Here is a 17,716-nt window from a genome sequence, read left to right as displayed (position 1 = left end):
AGGGGAAAACTACCTATTCAAGCCTCAGTAATGGCAGACGCCCCTCCCCACACCAAGCTACAGCGTCCCAGGTCAACTTCAGACTGCTGTGCTGGCAGTAAGAATTTCAAGCCAGTGGATCTTAGCTTGCTGGGCTCTGTGGGGGTGGGATCCACTGAGCTAGACTGCTTGGCTCCCTGGCTTCAGCCCCCTTTCCAGGGGAGTGAACGGTTCTGTCTCGCTGTCATTAATGGCACCACTGGGGTATGAAAAACACTCCTGCAGCTAGCTTGGTGTCTGCCCAAACAGCCGCCCAGTTTTGTGCTCGAAACCCAGGGCCTTGGTGGCATAGGCACCCGGGGAATCTCCTGGTCTGTGGGTTGCGAAGAACATGGCAAAAGCACGGTATCTGGGCTGGAGTGCATCATTCCTCATGGCACAGTCCCTGGAGGCTTCCCTTGGATAGGGGAGGGAGTTCTTTGACTCCTTGTGCTTACTGGGTGAGGTGACACCACACCCTGCTTCAGCTCACCCTCCATGGGCTGCACCCACTGTCTAACCAGTCCCAGTGAGATGAGCCAGGTACCTCAGTTGGAAATGCAGAAATTACCCACCTTCTGCATTGATCTCGCTGGGAGCTGCAGACTGGAGCTGTTCCTTTTCCGCCATCTTGCCAGCTGCACCATTATTTCTTATTTTCTAAAAGATTTTATTGCATAAATTTGAGTATAATAAAAAGTATTTTTTCAAATACTGAAATAATCTTTTTTTCTCTTTTTCATCTGCTAACATGAGTGGATTCATTAATTAATTTTCTAATGTTAAACGAATATTGAGTCCTCTTATTATGTGCATTATGATAAGTGTAAGTTATTTTTTATAAGTTTAATATTGTTCTTGGGATTCTTCTAACTATATTTATGAGTTAGATTGGCCAGTAGTTTTCTCTTTTAGTGTACTTGTTATGTTTTGATATCAAAGTTATATCTTTCCTCATAAAATATATTATTGAATGCTCCCTCTTTTGCTTTCTTTGGAAGTTGTCATAAATATTTAAATTATTTGTTCCCTAAATATTTGAAAGAAGTCACCCAACATAGTGTCTGGAAATTTCTTTATTAGAAGTTTTTAACCAGTTTGGAATGTTGAGACAGGCGGGTCATGATGTCAGGAGTTCGAGACCAGCCTGACCAACATGGTGAAATCCTGTCTCTACTAAAGATACAGAAATTACCCAGGTGTGGTGGTGCTTGCCTGTAATCCCAGCTACTTAGGAGGCTGAGGCAGGAGAATCACTTGAACCCTGGAGGTGCAGTGAGCCGAGACTATACCACTGCACTCCAGCCTGGGCGACAGAATGAGACTCCATCTCAAAAAAACAAAAAGTTATTACCTACTGAGAGCATTCCCTCAGTAGTTATAGTATTATTGGTAAACTTCTTAGTTCAATTTTAAAAATTATACTTTTCAATAATTTGTGTATTTTACCTAAATTTTCAAATGCATTGGGTTAAAGTTGTTTATTCATTTTTGTATTTTTATTTAATAATCACATCATCTGTCATTTTCTTTCCCTTTCATTCCTGATGTTAGTTATTGGTACTTTGCGTCACTTCTCTTTTCTCTTTACTCGGTCTCACTAGAGATTTGTCTCTTCAAAGAACCAATTTTGAGTTTAGTTCTTGCCACTTTCTGTTTAAATCATATCTGTTCTTAGTTTTATTATTTCCTTTCTTCTGCTTTTTGAGATAGGTGTTATTTTACTATCATTACCTAACTTCTAAATATGACGTTTAGCTCAATTTACCTTCAGTGTTTATTTCTTCTCTAATATGAACTTTTTAAAATATACATTATTTGAAGCACTTTGTACCAAACGAACACTATGCATATACATCATACAAATCTCTGAAAGGAACAAGTACATTCTGCAAATTAATCACTATACACACAAGTAAATGGACTAGTGAATGGGTTCCAGTGAATGAGTGTGTGAAATACTGACTCTTGATGAATCGAATTCCAGAGCTTTGGCTCTTCCCAAATCATCACACAGACCCAGGAGCCTCTTCCAAGGAGCTGCTCTAATGGAACAGGCCCAGAGTAGTCACAGACCTCACTGTTTCTGCTCATTCTTAAAAAGGTTTTACCTCTGACAACCACCATTTCCTGTAATGTTTATCAACGTTTCTCACTACACATGGTAGAGGCTTTGCAGAGACTCCCTTGCCCACCACAGAGGAGTGCTATCATGCAGAGCATAAGGCCAACAACTGGAAGAAACTTGAACAAGGAAAATCTCAGAGCTAAATCGCTTCAGTCTGGGCTGCAGACCCAAACTCTGCGAGAAATAGCCCAGGAACTTAGGAGAAGCACCACCTGAGTGTCCTTTAGGTGTTCAGAGAAGCCTCCCAGCCAACATCACCCTTTCGAAAGAAGCACGAAGAAAGATATACCCGAAGATAGTCACTCCTTCTCCCTGTAGATAGCATCTCCAGGTTATCCACTTGTTATTTCTACACACATGTCTCTCCTCCTTCCCATGGGATCTGAGCCATCCATAGGACATCCAGACATCCAGGTGAGCTCCTCTGACCATTTCTGGAATACAAATTTTCCTGCTATGCAGGCATGGAGGGAGGTGTCACCAATGTTCTTTGTATGTTGAAGCTGGCAGTGGTCGGCCTGGGGCTTGTGGTGACCCTGAGGAGATTGAGCTGTTAAGCTTTTGGATTAGTGAAAGACAACACGTGTGTTTGAACTGATGCCTCCATGTGCCCAAAGTGCATTCCTTACGGTTCATTTATTTTCGGTTTCTGATTTTCTTTCTACTGTGATTCTCTTTCTTTAGTTCTTGCCGCACTCATCCTTCTTTGGTCTTATCATACACGAGTCTGATTTTGTCTGTTTTGCTGCCATCGGCAGTCAGAGAATCAGGGCTGAGGGAGATTTACTATCCACGCCATGTTATGCTGCAGGAGAGAAAACTATGACCTGAGAAATAAAAGAACTTGCTCTATGTCACCAGAGATCCAGTGGGTGAGCCACAGCAGCAGCAGAGAAGAGGCCTCAACAGCAAAAATAAATAATTTCCAAAAGAATTTCTATATTTGATACTGCAAAAAGGAAACTGAAGTAGTCACCAAAAGAAAAATCAGGATTTTGTTTTTCTTTTATAGCTGAGTATATGGTTTGGTTTTTAATTACACATGGCATGTGTGAAGGGGACACCACCATCCGCTCAGTGCTTTAGGCTCTATGGTGATTGAATTGGTTCAAACTGTCTTGCAAGTGGTGACAAGGCACCATCTGTTTCTGTTCTCATGATCCTTACTCCACAACCTCAGGAGGGAAAGAAATGTCACCTACTATATCTTCTTTCAATTACATTAGATTCTACTACTCGCAGCCTACTTCCTATAGAACTAGTAGGCAAATTGCTGTCAGCAATTAAACACTGGAATTGAACCTCTCAAATCAAGCTCAGAATCTTGTAAAAGTGCTTAAGTGAAGCAGAGACATTTAGGAAGTTTTCTCTAGTCTTCGGTCAACACTGGCCACAGCTAAGAGGCCCACTGTTTAAAACTCCATGGTCCCTTGAAATCAAATAATTCTGCTGCTCCCTTAAGCTGGGACATCTTCACAGACATCTCCAGTGACTGGGTCCAGTTTCTCTAAATGTAACACATAAATCCTTTTTCATAATTCCCTGAAAACTCTGTCCTCAGTGCCTTCCACCTCTCCTGGGACACTTCACAGAGGCTGGCTACATCCTGTCCCCACAGAACCCACAGAACCACTTTGCCTCTCAGCGTCAGGGAATCTCACGCCTCAGTCTCACTGATTCCACTCATGTCTCTCCGTCCTCCCACCACTGGGGAGCTCAAACTTTGATAAAGTAACCAGGATGGGGGCTGTCTGTAGATAGTTTCATTTTTTCATTTTATAACTAAACCTCCTCCTTAGCTTTAAGGCAGCTACATTATAGCTGACTTTTGAGCAGAGTGTGTACTATTCACCAACCTGAATCTTCACCCTTGCCTCTTCATCCTGAGAGTCCTTGCCCTGACCCCCACCCCCCGCCCCACAGTCATAGATGCTCAGGCTGGTATATTGAGTGGAAAGATACCTGTCCTGTGTATGGCCAGCCCTATGCTCACCTGGTATCTATCACCAGCTTGGTGACCCATCACATTCCTCTCTCCCCTTATGGATCCTGGTAATGGGGAAGGAAAATGGATGCCAACTGCATCTAAAACCTCTGATGAAACTACAATGACAATATTGCCCTGAACCTCTCTGTTCTCCCAAGACCTTCTCCAGCCAAGTGTACCTCTGCTTCTCATCAAGCAAAGCTAGGAGATGAATTTTTATCCTTCTCTAAATACTTAACTGTTGTCTCTAAAGTTGTTTCTTCTGAGACTGAACAGTACACTTCCAGGATTTGTTCAGCAAAGCAATCCATTTCTTTGTCCAAGTAAGAGTGGCTTTGCATATGCCTCTGGCCACCTCATTGATAAGTCGAAGGACATACTGACTGGGTAGAGTATTAGCTAGTCTGGGCTGCAGGCACTGAAGGAGCCCACAGAAGGAAATACTCACTCCTAGTTTTCCTTAAACTCACAATGTGGTAATGGGGACTTTTCACCATTTGAAAACCAATTACCTGCCAGAGCTCATAGAGTATGGGCTAGTGCTGAAACTAAAACTCCATGCCTAGCCTCCTTGATTCTCATAATACACAAAATTCTCCTCCTTCCCTCTCTTCACCAACTTCAATAGTTAGAAAGGTGTTATTCAGTCCCACTGAGCAGTCCACAGAGTGTGCGTCTCAGTTGTGTGCCTGCTCACATCCGGGCTTCAGAATGGGCCGAGACCATGTTTCATGGGTGTAAGGATCCCCTGGCCAGTGCTTTCTATAAAAAAGACTGTCCTGAGAACAAATACAGCAACATTTTCACCTGTCTGTTACTAATAATTTAAAATCTGAGTAATGAGAATGGGCAAAAGGGAAGGAAGAAAGGGAGAGAAGGAAATTCCACAGGAACTGACCTGACAGAGACTAGAAACCACAGGTCGTGTTCCAATTTTCCATGCAGAACAGAGTCTGTACAAACTGAGTGTCGCTAATTAGAAAATCTGAAATCCAAAATGCCCCCAAATACAAAACCTTTTGAGCACTGATGGGACTCCACAAGTGGAAAATTCCACACATTAGTTTTTAACACAAACTTTGCTCTGGGCACAAAACTATTTAAAATATTGTATAAAATTACCTTCAGGTATGTGTACAACTTATTATGAAACATAAATGAATTTTATATTTAGATTTGGGTCCCATTCCCAAGATATCTCAACATATATATAATATATAAATATGTATACATATATCCAGAACCAGGAGATCCCCTGGGGGTTTACTGCATAGATAGATAGATAGATAGACAGATAGATAGATAGCTAGATAGATAGATAGAGATAGATAGAGATATACATATAGATAGATAGATATAGATATAGATACACACATAATGCATTAATATATGCAAATATTCCAAAATCTGAAAAAAATCTGAAATTTGAAATACTTCTGCTCCCAAGCATTTCAGAGAAGGGATACTCAATCTGTGTTGAGAGAAGTAATAAAGGCAAAGCTCAAAAAACCATCCCAAGGCAGATCCAGGACACCTCTGCTACCAGGAGGAAAGAACTCCCAAGCACTCAGGTTTTATTTGTGGTGAAGCTCTGAGGGCTTCTTATCAAGGGAATTTATGAGACAGCCAACGTTTCCAGATGAAAATCCTGACCCAGGTTTGTGGCATTAGGCATGGAAACTGAAATGAACAAGCCCTCGACTAAGCTCAATGACTAAATGAGTGTGCAAAGTGGAGAGAGGAAGAGGGCAATCGTGATTCTGAGGTTGTGGTGTTCCCTATCATTTTGAGAAACCAGGAAGAATAATACAAGTACAGGAATTTTCTTTTGCTATTATAATGTCCCAGGCTCTGAGAAAACCAGTGGCATGTATTAGTTCCTACAACCTTCACATGAAAATCCCTCAAGATTATACTATCTTCCCAACAAAGATGGGAAAAGTAAGCTTAAGTATTTTCTCTAAAAGGAAATGTTGAGCAAGTAGACGTAAGTTCAATTTCTTCCATATAGAATTTGAGCTGATAACTGTGATGCTCCTTATGCAGATCGATTTAAAGTCCAGGCCAGGGGTAAACCATGGAGATCATTGACAGCTGTTATAAATGAAGGACAACTGTCAATGTAATCTCTGATGGGCAGAAGGGGCTACAAGAAAGGAGAGCTGAGTGGTGGAGGACAGAGCTGTGGAAAACATCTAAGTTGGTGGAGCTAAGGAAAGAATAAGAGGTGATGTCTGAATAATACAAATAAATCAAGAGAGTGAAACTTCTTAGAAATTATGCTTATGAAGAGTTCTAGAGTCTGGGAAATCAAGAAAGGTAACTACCTATAACCTACATGAGTCTGGCTATATAGGCTCTATCAGGCATGACGCTATAGGAATGAAGGTAACTTGCTTTTATCCATTTGGTTTTCGTTCATTCATCCACCATACTTTCCTTTGCAGCAGCTGATAGAACCATGGCGACAACTCCCACTGCTGCTTTCAAGGCCCTCATTGATGGAGTGACAAGATCTACCCAGAGACCCCATCCCCAGTGAACTCCTTATTAGAGAGTCTACCTTCCCCATGATGGTGAATGACAAGGGTCAGGTGCTCACTGCCGCCGCCTCCTACAGCCAAGGCTGCCTCGTGGTTGTGTCCCATGAGAGCTACCTGTTGCATGCTGGCTTGGCTCTATATCTCCTCAACACAGTGAGCTGGCTCTGTCCTTGTTCTGGGGATCCCGTAGGAGCGTACCCATCCTTGGCACCACTAGTAAATATCCTGCAGGACTGTGGTGTTGAGGCACAGATTGAGCCAGAACCAGGAGAGCCCTGGGGGTTTACTGCATCAGTGCCTTCAATGACACCATGACTGCAATGCTGATCTAGTTGGTGACATGGAGGGGGCTTGCTTATCGGGGGCCAGGCCTGGTACTGGGTCAGCAAACTTGGCCATGACAAGGTGCTGTGCAGGTTCCCTGGGAACAAAGTGACAAGTGTGGTTGGAGTGTACTTCCCCGACACCTGTGGGGACAGAGAGCGCTTCAAGGTCTCCTAAGAAGATTCCCAAGATCCCACTCTACGTCAGGTGAGTGTCTGTTCCCCATTAGGGAGTCTGACTCAGGATAAACAATAAAGTTGGTTCCCCTTGTCAACGAGCTTCCATTTCGATACAGATCACTTTAGACTCAGTTTTGTAACCACCACAAATCACAAGCAGGATGATTAAAATGCACCAAGACACAAGAGAGGCTGGGCTCTCACTGCCACTCCCTCCTGTGGCCAAAGCTGAATAGAAAAGCTTGTCTTACCACTCTGTCTCCCTGCCTAGTGCCTGGAACATGGAGTGTTCATCAATATTTCTTAAATAAATGAAGGAAGTTGCAATATGCCTTTAATCTTTCTCCAATTACTTTCTACAAAACTTTTGGTCATATTGGTGGTCATACTGGATAAGAGAAAACTTTCCAATCGTCTCCTCTTTCCCACCCTTGCATGTATGTAGGAGTCAGTACTTCTGAGAATATTTTTAGCAATATTTTGTGGGGGATGATGATGAAAACTTCCAAGGGAAATAATCAGCTTTTAATTAAATTTCTTGGCCCTTGACATTGTATGGTCCCCCTTGTGTAGTGTCCCCAGAGAGGCGGAAGAATTTGGAGGCAGAGTATTCAGGGAATGATAGAAGAAGGATTTATGTGCTATGTCTGGTGAAGTGTGGCTGGAGTGTACTTCACTGACACCTCTGTGGACAGAAGCCAGTTTGAGGTCTCTAAGAAGTGGCTCAATATCCCATTCCATGTAATGTGAGTGATACTTCCCTAAAAGGAGTCTGAACCATGTTAAATATCAGTCCTATACCCCCATTTTCAAGGAGCTTTCAGTCTAGCAGAGGAGAAATTAGTCACCGTGTAATGGAAGAGTTACAAATTGCCAGTGTAATTCTGAATCTTACCTGTTGTGGATAAGGGACAACATCTTCTGCTTTTTCTCTGCTATGCATTGAGTATTAAATGCCTTCAGAGCAGGTTCTTTTTCTGTTTTATTTACAATTGTGCCTCCCAGTTTTAAATAGTTAGAAAGAGATGGTGGATAAGTGGAGAAAACAACTATAAAATTCATGGAAAACAAGAATCGTGTCTATTTTGCTTACCCTGGTATCACTAGCATATAGTACAATATCTGGCTTACAGTAAGTGCTAAATAAACACGGAATAAATGAATGAAATCTAAGGCCAATGTAGTCCAGGGACAGCAGGGAGACTGCAACATGTTACAGTCTGTATCCGTAATTCAGGGATTTCCTTTCCCAGGCATGGAGTGGGACCCCTGGGTGAGGGTATGTCTGAATGGAAAGTGGGGCAGCAGGGTGGTGATGAAGCCAGAGGAAATCTTGTAGCAACTTCTTCCATAGAGGAGCAGGATCATTCTGTCTAGAGACAGAGAAAAATTGGACAAATGATGGGGTTTGTCCTAAGATTGGTTTAAATGAACTATGACTGTCCTATGATGTGAATCCCAAGAAACTGACAAGTGAAGCTCTTCCTCAGTTAACTAATTCCTTTGTCTATACAAATCTACTTCAGTCTTTGCACAGATGAATAGTATTCCATGGAGTGGCCACAGTATTCTTATTCAACCATGGAAATTTGGATTATATCTAATGCTTATTGTTACTCAAAATTTGAAAATGAATAACTTTATATGTCATTGCATACAAGTGCAAGCATTTGTTTGGCATACAGTCCAAGAAGGTCAGCAGCTAGTTAAAAAATATTTATATTTGAAATGATAGATGCTGACAAATTGTCATTTTAAAAGACTATACACCAATTTGCACTTATAACAAAAATATAGCCCTAGACGGTTGCTAGTACTGGATAGAATGTATTTTTGTTTGATGTTATTGTCCATATAGAATGTGAAAAAATGTTATTTTAATTTGTGTTTCTCTGATTACAAATGCAGAGGGTGTTTTTATATATTTATGTTCATTTCTATTTCTTCTATAAATTATGTGTTTTATTCTGCTTAGCTTTTGTCTTTCCCTTATTGAGTACTAAGTGATGTTACAGATAGCACTTCTTTTTCTATTTTACATGTTGCAAATATTTCCTTCCGTTTGTTTTTTATGCTTGTTTTTGGTGTAATATATGTGTTTTACATCTGTATGTGGTCAAATCTGTCAGCCTTTTTCTTTTATAACATCTTTTATTGTTTAGAAAATCCCCCATCACAAATTTATTAAAATATTTTTCTATATTTTCTTCTAATACTTTTATGGTTGTACATTTTACATTTAGATATTTAAATTATATGAATTTTTGTACTATATCATGTATATTATTTCTGAATGTATGGCCAATTATGATAGCATCTTGGACCTTTGAAAAGTCAATATTTTATTGATTTACTTTAATGGTTACTTTTTCATATAATAAGCTTCCATATGTATATTAATTTGCTTTTCCAACTCTGTCCTCTGGACTACTGACCTGTTGATCTAATTCTGCACCCACCATACTGCTTTTGTTACTGCAGCTTTGAAGCAAGCTTCACTATCTGGGAAAACAAATTATTCTCTATCTCCCCATATTATGTTACTCAACATCTCCAAAAATCTCTTATGTGTTTTTTTGAATACTTACATTAGCAGATTAAACTATAGAATCAGCTTATCAATTTCCTTGAAAATATGTCAGGATTTTTAGCAGGATTATATTCAATTTAGAGATTATTTAGGGATCGTTAACAACTTCCTTTTTTGTTTTTCCAACTTTTATTTTAAGTTCAAGGGTACATGTTCAGGATGTGTGGGTTTGTTACACAGGTAAACATGTGCCATGGTGGTTTGCTGCACAGATCATCCCATCAACCAGGTATTAAGCCCAGCACCCACTGGCTATTCTTCCTGATCCTCTCCCTTCTCCCACCCCACACCCTTCGACAGGCCCCAGTGTGTGTTGTTCTACCCTGTGTCCATGTGTTCTCATCATTTAGCTTCCGCTTAGAAGTGAGAACGTGCAGTATTTGGTTTCCAGTTTCTGAATTACTTTGCTGAGGATAATGGCCTCCAGCTCCATCTATGTCCCTGCAACTGACTTGATCTCATTCCTTTTTATGGCTGCATAGTATTCCAGAGTGTATATGTATCACATTTTCTTTACTCAGTCTATCAGTAATTAACATCTTAAAATATTGAATCTACTCATCTAGGAACAAAAATGTGTCTTCATTTATTCAAGTATTACTTTCTATTCTTTGTCGAGTCTCATAGATTTTACCAGAAAGGCTTTGCACAATTCTTAGTAGAATTATTCTTGATCATTAAAATTTTTTGCCATTTTATCAATTATAAAGTTATAATTGTTCTATTATTAATGGAACATTTTATAATAATCTATTCCAATTTAAGAGAACAATTATTAAAATTTGCATTTATCTTGAATTTAAACAACTTGCTAAACTCTTTCATTAGTTATAATAGTCTGCCAGTTGATTCTCTTATGTTTTCCATTACTTGCCAGCAAATAATGGAAACTTTTGCTTGTTGCATTGTAGTGTTTATTTATTTTGTTAGCTAGGATGTCCATTATCCATTAAAATTATGACTGGTATCAGTGACAGAGAGAAGCCTTGCTTTTTTTCCTGATTTAATAGGAATGCTTCTAATGTTGTGATATTATATATTCCTTTGTTTTGTTTTGTTTTTAGTTTTTTGAGACAGAGTCTTGCTCTGTCGCCCAAGCTGGAGTACAGTGGCACTATCTTGGCTCACTGTAACCTCCGTCTCCCTACTTCAAGCGATTCTTCTGCCTCAGCCTCCCAAGTAGCTGGGACTACAGGCTGCATCACCATGCCTGGCTAATTTTTGTATTTTTAGTAGAGACGGGGTTTCACCATATTGGCCAGGCTGGTCTCGAACTACTGACCTCATGATCCACCCACCTCTGCCTCCCAAAGTGATGGTATTACAGACGTGAGCCACCGCGCCTGGACCAATATTACATATTCTAATGGATACTCAAACTCGGTCTATTCGATAAGCAGGTTTCCTTCCTAAGATTTAGTTTTTTGTTTTTTAAATGAAAAATAAATTTGTCAGCTGCTTTCTTCTTATCTATAGGAATAGTGAGAAAACTGATTGCTTGATTTATTTATTTGTTTACTCTGCATCACATTAATTCCAGACTCAGAGCATTTAACCACTAAGCTATACTGATATATTTTAGAAACCTCTCTCTCCCTCCAAATAATCAAGAATTGAAACAAAAACGATGTTTCTGCTTATGCACCACTAGGCTTAATATTTTGTTAACTACAACATCCCTTTCTCTAGATATTGTTGCTTCATGGTAACAGCAGCAATGTGTGTTCACGCCTAGAAAATCTCAACCATAAAGAGTTTTTCTTTCATTTTGTTTTTTGAAGACATTAACTTGAAAAATTAGCCGTGAAACTTCTAGGCAGAATTGATGCTCAAATTAAAATGCTCTTCATTGATATGAAAATGAAAAGAGAAACTGTCAGAGTGCATTCTCAACTTTACGCTGAAAATGAATTAAGAAGTAACTTGCAGTAGTTATTGTCACAGTATTTAGTGAAATCAAAAAAAAATTTTTAGTATGTAATGGTAATTTTTCTGATTATGAAAATAAAATCAGAAGAAATGTAGAAAAGCATTTTTAAAAACACATCTGGGTAGTGATTCTACCCAGAGTTCATTGAAAATAGCATTCTAATATATACTCTTCTAGTCACTTCTCTATACTTTCAATAACACTTTCAATATTAGTTTGGATTTTTCTGTGTACACTGTTTTTATAAGCTGAGAGTTTCGCTCATTTTTAATTGCTGCATTTTAACATAATTATGTCTGTACCAAGAGATGTAATTAAAACACAATTTAATACAGTATTAAAATACTTTAACAGTTTTAAAAAGTGGTTATGCTTAAATGACTTAATTGATACTAAGGAAAGGACTAAACACTTTTCTTCATATTGTAATTCCAGTGGCTCTACTTAAAAACAGCAAAAAGTAAGTATAACAAAAGATAGTTCAGAGCTCTGACAAGGATAATTTGAGAATTTCACAGCCTCTTTAAATTTTGTGTGTGTGAATGTGTGCATATGTGTGTGAAATATAAACCTTCCAAATTTATAAGCAGGACTACTCTCTAAGGGAATGAGAGACTGTTTTCCGAGCTTTATTTATTTTATAATTTTAACTATTTAAATAAACAACTTATAAATCAGGATAGTCAATAGAATGTTTACTGAGACAGTAGTTCATCCTGGAAAACGTTATCTCCAAACGTTATCTGGGAGAATGTATGCACCCATTTCAAGATATATTGTGTCTATAAATAAAAATACCATGATTTTGTGATATTAATTACTGCTAGTCTAAACTGAAGGTGTATAAAGCAAGATTAAAATAGCCTTTCTTCTCTTGCCTCTTAAAGTTTTGTACCAAACAAGCTCAGGTCTTGGGTATTCTCTTCTGCTCTATTTTACACTCACCTGTCCTACAGGAACAAATGTGAGAAATTATCTCTTTTCCAGGTTTGGGGAGGATCTCAGGCAGCACCAAGAGCAGCTCCTGGAAGGGATCTCAAAGCTGGACCTCAGGACAGGAGGATCCCCCTCTCAGCTGCTGCTGCATGGGGCCCTGGCCTTGTCCCTAGGAATACATAGCTCCTTCGGCTGCTTTCCTGCAGCTGCCCACTATGGCCACAGGCACGTGGTGCTGGCCGGCCATGAGTGTTTGATATTGGATCACAGGTTTAGCCTATTTGTGGTCAATGCCCTGTGCTGGCTGGCAGGGGACCAGAATGGAAAAATTGGGTTGAACTCAGAAATACAAAACTTGGGCCCTATGTTACCAAAAAATCACTTACATTGGACAAAGACAGACCTTCTGGTCAGTGACCTGAAGGTCTTTTGCTGTCACTCACTCACTGCTGTGAATGTCAAGAAGATAGTAGAATTTGTTGCAAGCACCCTCGTGGGAGGGTGAATGTGACACCAGCTGCTTTGATGTCAAGTAGCCAAGTCATGTACTAATGTATTTTTAATGTAGAGCTATACAGTCTTCTTTCCATACTTAAATTTTTAATTAAAATATGATAATTAAAATATTACTAAAAAATTCTTAATGATTTTATTCCATGACGGAAGAGACTTGGTCAGGAATGTGAAGTATGGCTTACAAGTATTTTCCTGCTAGCTGTGAAATAGATTGAAGGAAGTATTATCTGGTCCCCCATTTGGCAGATTCAGAACCTTGAGGTTAAAAGACATAAACAGTTTGAAGTTCACCTTATAATTGATTAGAAAGGGACAGACCTGAAACTCAGGTTCAGCATTAGACCTCCGTGTCTTTGGCACAAAGACATACCGTCTCTTGACTTTTGCCCTGTCTTCATAATTCCAAAGAGCCTGAGATTACTTTCAGACTATACCATTTTCCTTATTAGTAAGTAATCTGTCTGAAGGTCTGCATGAGACAGTCATAGTGTCAGCCAGAAGTCTGACATTCAAGCTCATTTCAAAGCCCCTGGAAATAGACTCTCTTCACTGCCTTCCGTGTGGACGTCCATTGCTCTGCAGTCTGAGACTTGAGTCCACACCAGGCAAACACCTCCCTAACTCCTCAGCCTCCATTCTTATCCCCATGGTCAAAGTTCAAGTCCTCAGCACCTCTCACCTGGACTGTTCCAGAAGCCTCCTCACTAGTTTCCCTACCTCTAGCCACAATCCCAACTGAGCTGTCTCCCAGAACACTGCCAAATTAACCGTAAATTTCAGCTTAAAACCTTTCAGTAAATTCCTGTTGCCTTCAGGTAGAATCGTTCAGTAAATTCCTGTTGCCAACCTTCTCATCATCTGGGTCTGCCTTCGCCTCATGCCTCAAGTTCCAGGTTCCCATCTTTGTACCCCTTCTCCTGCAATTCCAAACTGATGATCGTTTTCAGAACATTTCACCACAGTTCATATTTCTGTGCATTTACAAATACTACTCTTTCTTCCTGAAATGGTTCTGCCTTCTTTCTATAACAGGGTTTCCTGAAATGGTTTTGCCTTCTTTCTATAACAGGGTTTCCTGAAATGGTTTTACCTTCTTTCCATAACAGGAAAACTCCTGTTTATCTTTTAAAATCAGCACCTTGTCCCACCTCCCCACTCCGCCCTCAAAAAAAAAGAAAAGAAAGGAAGAAGGAAATACCTGATACTGGTAATTTACAATGAAAAGAAGTTGAATTGGTTTATGGTTCTGCAAACTGTACAGGGAGCATCTCCTCAGCCTCTGATGAGGCCTCAGGAAGGTTTTACTCATGGCAGAAGTCAAAGTGGGAGCAGACAGACATCTCACAAGGCAGAGCAAAAGCAAGAAAGAGAGAATTAGGGGGAAGTGCTATACATATTTATAAATGACCATATCTCTGAGAACTCACTCACTATGGTGAGGATAGCACCAAGCCATGAGCAATCCACCTCCATGACCCAAACACCTACCATCAGGCCCTACTTCCAACATTGGGGATTATAATTTAACATTAGATTTGGTGGGGACGTATCCAAACTGTATCACTCTGCTTCAAGTCGGAGTGTCTTCCTGGAAATTAAAGCTTTAATGTAGGCTGGGCGTGGTGACTCACACCTGTAATCCCAGCACTTTGGGAGGGCAAGGCAGACAGATTACCTGAGGTCGGGAGTTCGAGATCAGCCTTACCAACTTGGAGAAACCCCGTCTCTACTAAAAATTCAAAATTAGCCAGATGTGGTGGCAGGCACCTGTAATCCCAGCTACTCAGGAGGCTGAGACAGGAGAATCGCTTGAACCCAGGAGGCAGAGGCTGCAGTGAGCCAGGATCACACCATCGCACTCCAGCCTGGGCAACAAGAGCGAAACTCTGTCAAAGAAAAAAAAAAGCTTTAATGTAATAGGCAGACTTCATGAAGATACATTTCATGAAGGTATTGAGTTGGGGGAGTGTACTGATTTATATATTTACCTTCAAAGCATTCTTTTGAATTATTCTGTCAGCATAGAAGACTACGTACATCCACCTCACCTCTACAGATGGGAGCAGCCATACAGCCAACTGAACACCCCATGTTTTCTCTTTGAGAAACAAACTACTTCCTGAGAGTAAGAAGTCTTCTATCCTAGAAAATTTGGTGTTAGTATCAGAAAGATAGACCAAGGCAAGGATATGCAATAAATATTGGCTTGTGCCCCACAAATGGCTGCTTTTTGGTCAGGAACGTGTGCTAGGATATTGTGTGCTGAAGGATCAATGCCACTGCAAGTCCATGATGAATGCGCATTACTAAGCCACATACTCATAATTAATCCTCAGCGACACGTGAAGAAAACTAAATTTCAAAATGAAAAACGAATAAGTGGTAGAGCAAGAATGTGAAACAGATCATTGAATTCCAGAACCAGTGTCCTTAACTGAGAGAACATAGCATCATAGCTATTCTTTTCCTAATTGCAAGAGCCCAAGATATGCTTAAAGTGAAAAAATATATATATAAATTCACTTTTCTTTAGTGGCCTTTTTTTTGCTTTTTCATCTGTTCTATGAATCTTTATTCTGAGAGCTGCCTTTACTTTCTCTCTGATTGAAATGGGGCTGACAACCAAGGGACCCCAGCATTCTCATCATCAGAGTAGGTGTGACTACAGATGGCCAGTCTTAGCATTCCATGCCCTGGACCTCAAGACTTGACTATGAATGTTCAAACGACCTAAGTATAGCCAGTTAGTGTCCAGATGAGTGATAAAGGCATTAATGGAGAAATAATTTCTTTCTTTCTGAGATAATGATTTCTACAAACCATTTAAGCCTGGAATTGCCTTGTAATATTATCTTCACACAAAGAGAGCTTGATGGACAATAAGCACCATCACCACCCACCCCCACCCCCACCATACACACGCACATAAATGACACATCAAAGGCAAAGAGCGATACCCCTAGGGATATTGTTAAAGAATCTAGATATAGTACTGATTAAAGCTCCAGGTCAACACCTAGACATTTTTGTTTCCTTAATCAATAAACTGCTTTTTTTTTTTTTTTTTTTTTTTTTTTTTTTTTTTTTTTTGCTTCTACTTGTTTCAGTTTAGTTTCTATCACCTGTCATCAGGAAATTCCAACTAAAACATTTTCCCTTCCTCAGGTCCTTTCCAGCTTGCTGTTAGAGCAGTGTGACACCTATCTTTTCTCACAGAGGATTTGCCCTGGAACAGACCCTCCTGGTTTTATATCCCTTTCATCTACTCATGATGGGTGTCCACAGCTCAACAGGAGTCAGGACAGTGATGATGCAACCCAGGTGCCAGTTTACTGCTGATGGTAAAGATGGCCAATGGTTACCAAGGCCCGGGGCCCTAGAATTCAATGATCCAGAAACCACGCACTCTCTTAATTTTAAAGGTGTCTTTGGAAACGTAAGTTAGACCAAAAAAATCCAGATTTTATTTCCAGCTTTCAGAAGACAAGAGCTTGGTTGGAAAGATTGACTAATGGTTCTTTGCCTCCTCAATTTAAAGATAATTTCTTCAAGAAAACTCCATACCCCACTGTATCGTGACTATGCCCACTGTTTAGCTGCAGTCAGACCACCCTTGCTTCGTTTAATACTTCTCATCACATTTACGGTTAATGTTTATTTGGTATTCTCTTACCCCACCAGGCAATATGTTTCATGTTGGCTGATATCTATATTTCTCAGAGATGTATCCCCAATACCTGTCATGGTACCCGACACATCAAAAGCTTTCCATAGGTATTCATGGACTGAATAAAATTTCATAAGACTGATCAAGGATTTCTAGCTCCTGTCCCTGTTTAGTATCCTACAGAGGCCTATGATATTTACTGAAATCAAAGAAATCCTTTTATTATTCTAGAAAGAAGTTGCAATATGACTTTAATATCTCCCCAATTTTTTTCTGTCTTGTAACCAGCTATAAAACTTTGGGTAATACTGGTCATCAGATCGAATAAGAGGAAACTTTGCAATGGTCCCCTTTTCCCCTTTTATACATGCAGGAATCAGAACTTATGGGAATGTTTTTAGCAATATTGTTGTGGGGGACGATGATGAAAACTTTCAGACGAAATAATTAGCTTTTAATTAAATTTCTTGGCCCTTTACATTGTACGGTCCTTGTCTTCATCTCTTACTATGTCTGTTTCTTCTCTCTCCTCACTTGAACTCAGCCAATATTAATTTTGGAGACACTGTTCTCTGAATTATCATCTCACCTTGTCCTGCTTTGTGTCACTACACTCTGGATCAAGGGCATTTCTCTAAATTGGAAGATCCCCAAGTGTCTTTATATAACTCGAGTCTTTTCCTGACTCTCCTCAAGATGGCACCCTAAGCACAGGCTCCAGCCTCTTCAACTTCGCCGTCCATTACTAGAAAGACAGATCTTTTCTAAAACTCTAACACAGCATTAAAAAAACAGAAGGCAGCCTCCCCCTAAAAGATCCAGAGAGATGGTATCACATGGTAAAAGAAAACCAAGAACTCGCCCAGAACAAAGTGCTGCAAAGAGCAAGAATGACCAC

General features: G+C 39.9%; 1 protein-coding gene and 1 pseudogene across 1 annotated transcript; both read left to right on the top strand.

Moving 5' to 3' along the window:
• Window positions 1–6,594: 6,594 nt before the first annotated feature.
• On the top strand, window positions 6,595–7,211 carry LOC101141921 (TRPM8 channel-associated factor 2). The gene is given in 5 exon segments (XM_019020224.3): window positions 6,595–6,644; window positions 6,646–6,950; window positions 6,953–7,013; window positions 7,015–7,174; window positions 7,176–7,211. Coding segments are annotated over 5 exon segments (612 nt in total).
• A 586-nt stretch (window positions 7,212–7,797) lies between these two features.
• The window catches only part of LOC115935391 (bifunctional phosphoribosylaminoimidazole carboxylase/phosphoribosylaminoimidazole succinocarboxamide synthetase-like), a 28,298-nt pseudogene continuing 18,379 nt past the window's right edge, over window positions 7,798–17,716 (top strand).

The sequence above is a fragment of the Gorilla gorilla genome, chromosome 6, assembly GCF_029281585.2.
Source record: "Gorilla gorilla gorilla isolate KB3781 chromosome 6, NHGRI_mGorGor1-v2.1_pri, whole genome shotgun sequence".
In the NCBI taxonomy this organism is placed as follows: Eukaryota; Metazoa; Chordata; class Mammalia; order Primates; family Hominidae; genus Gorilla; species Gorilla gorilla.
Note: the sequence above shows the minus strand (reverse complement) of the source record. Positions and strands in the feature narration are given on the sequence as shown.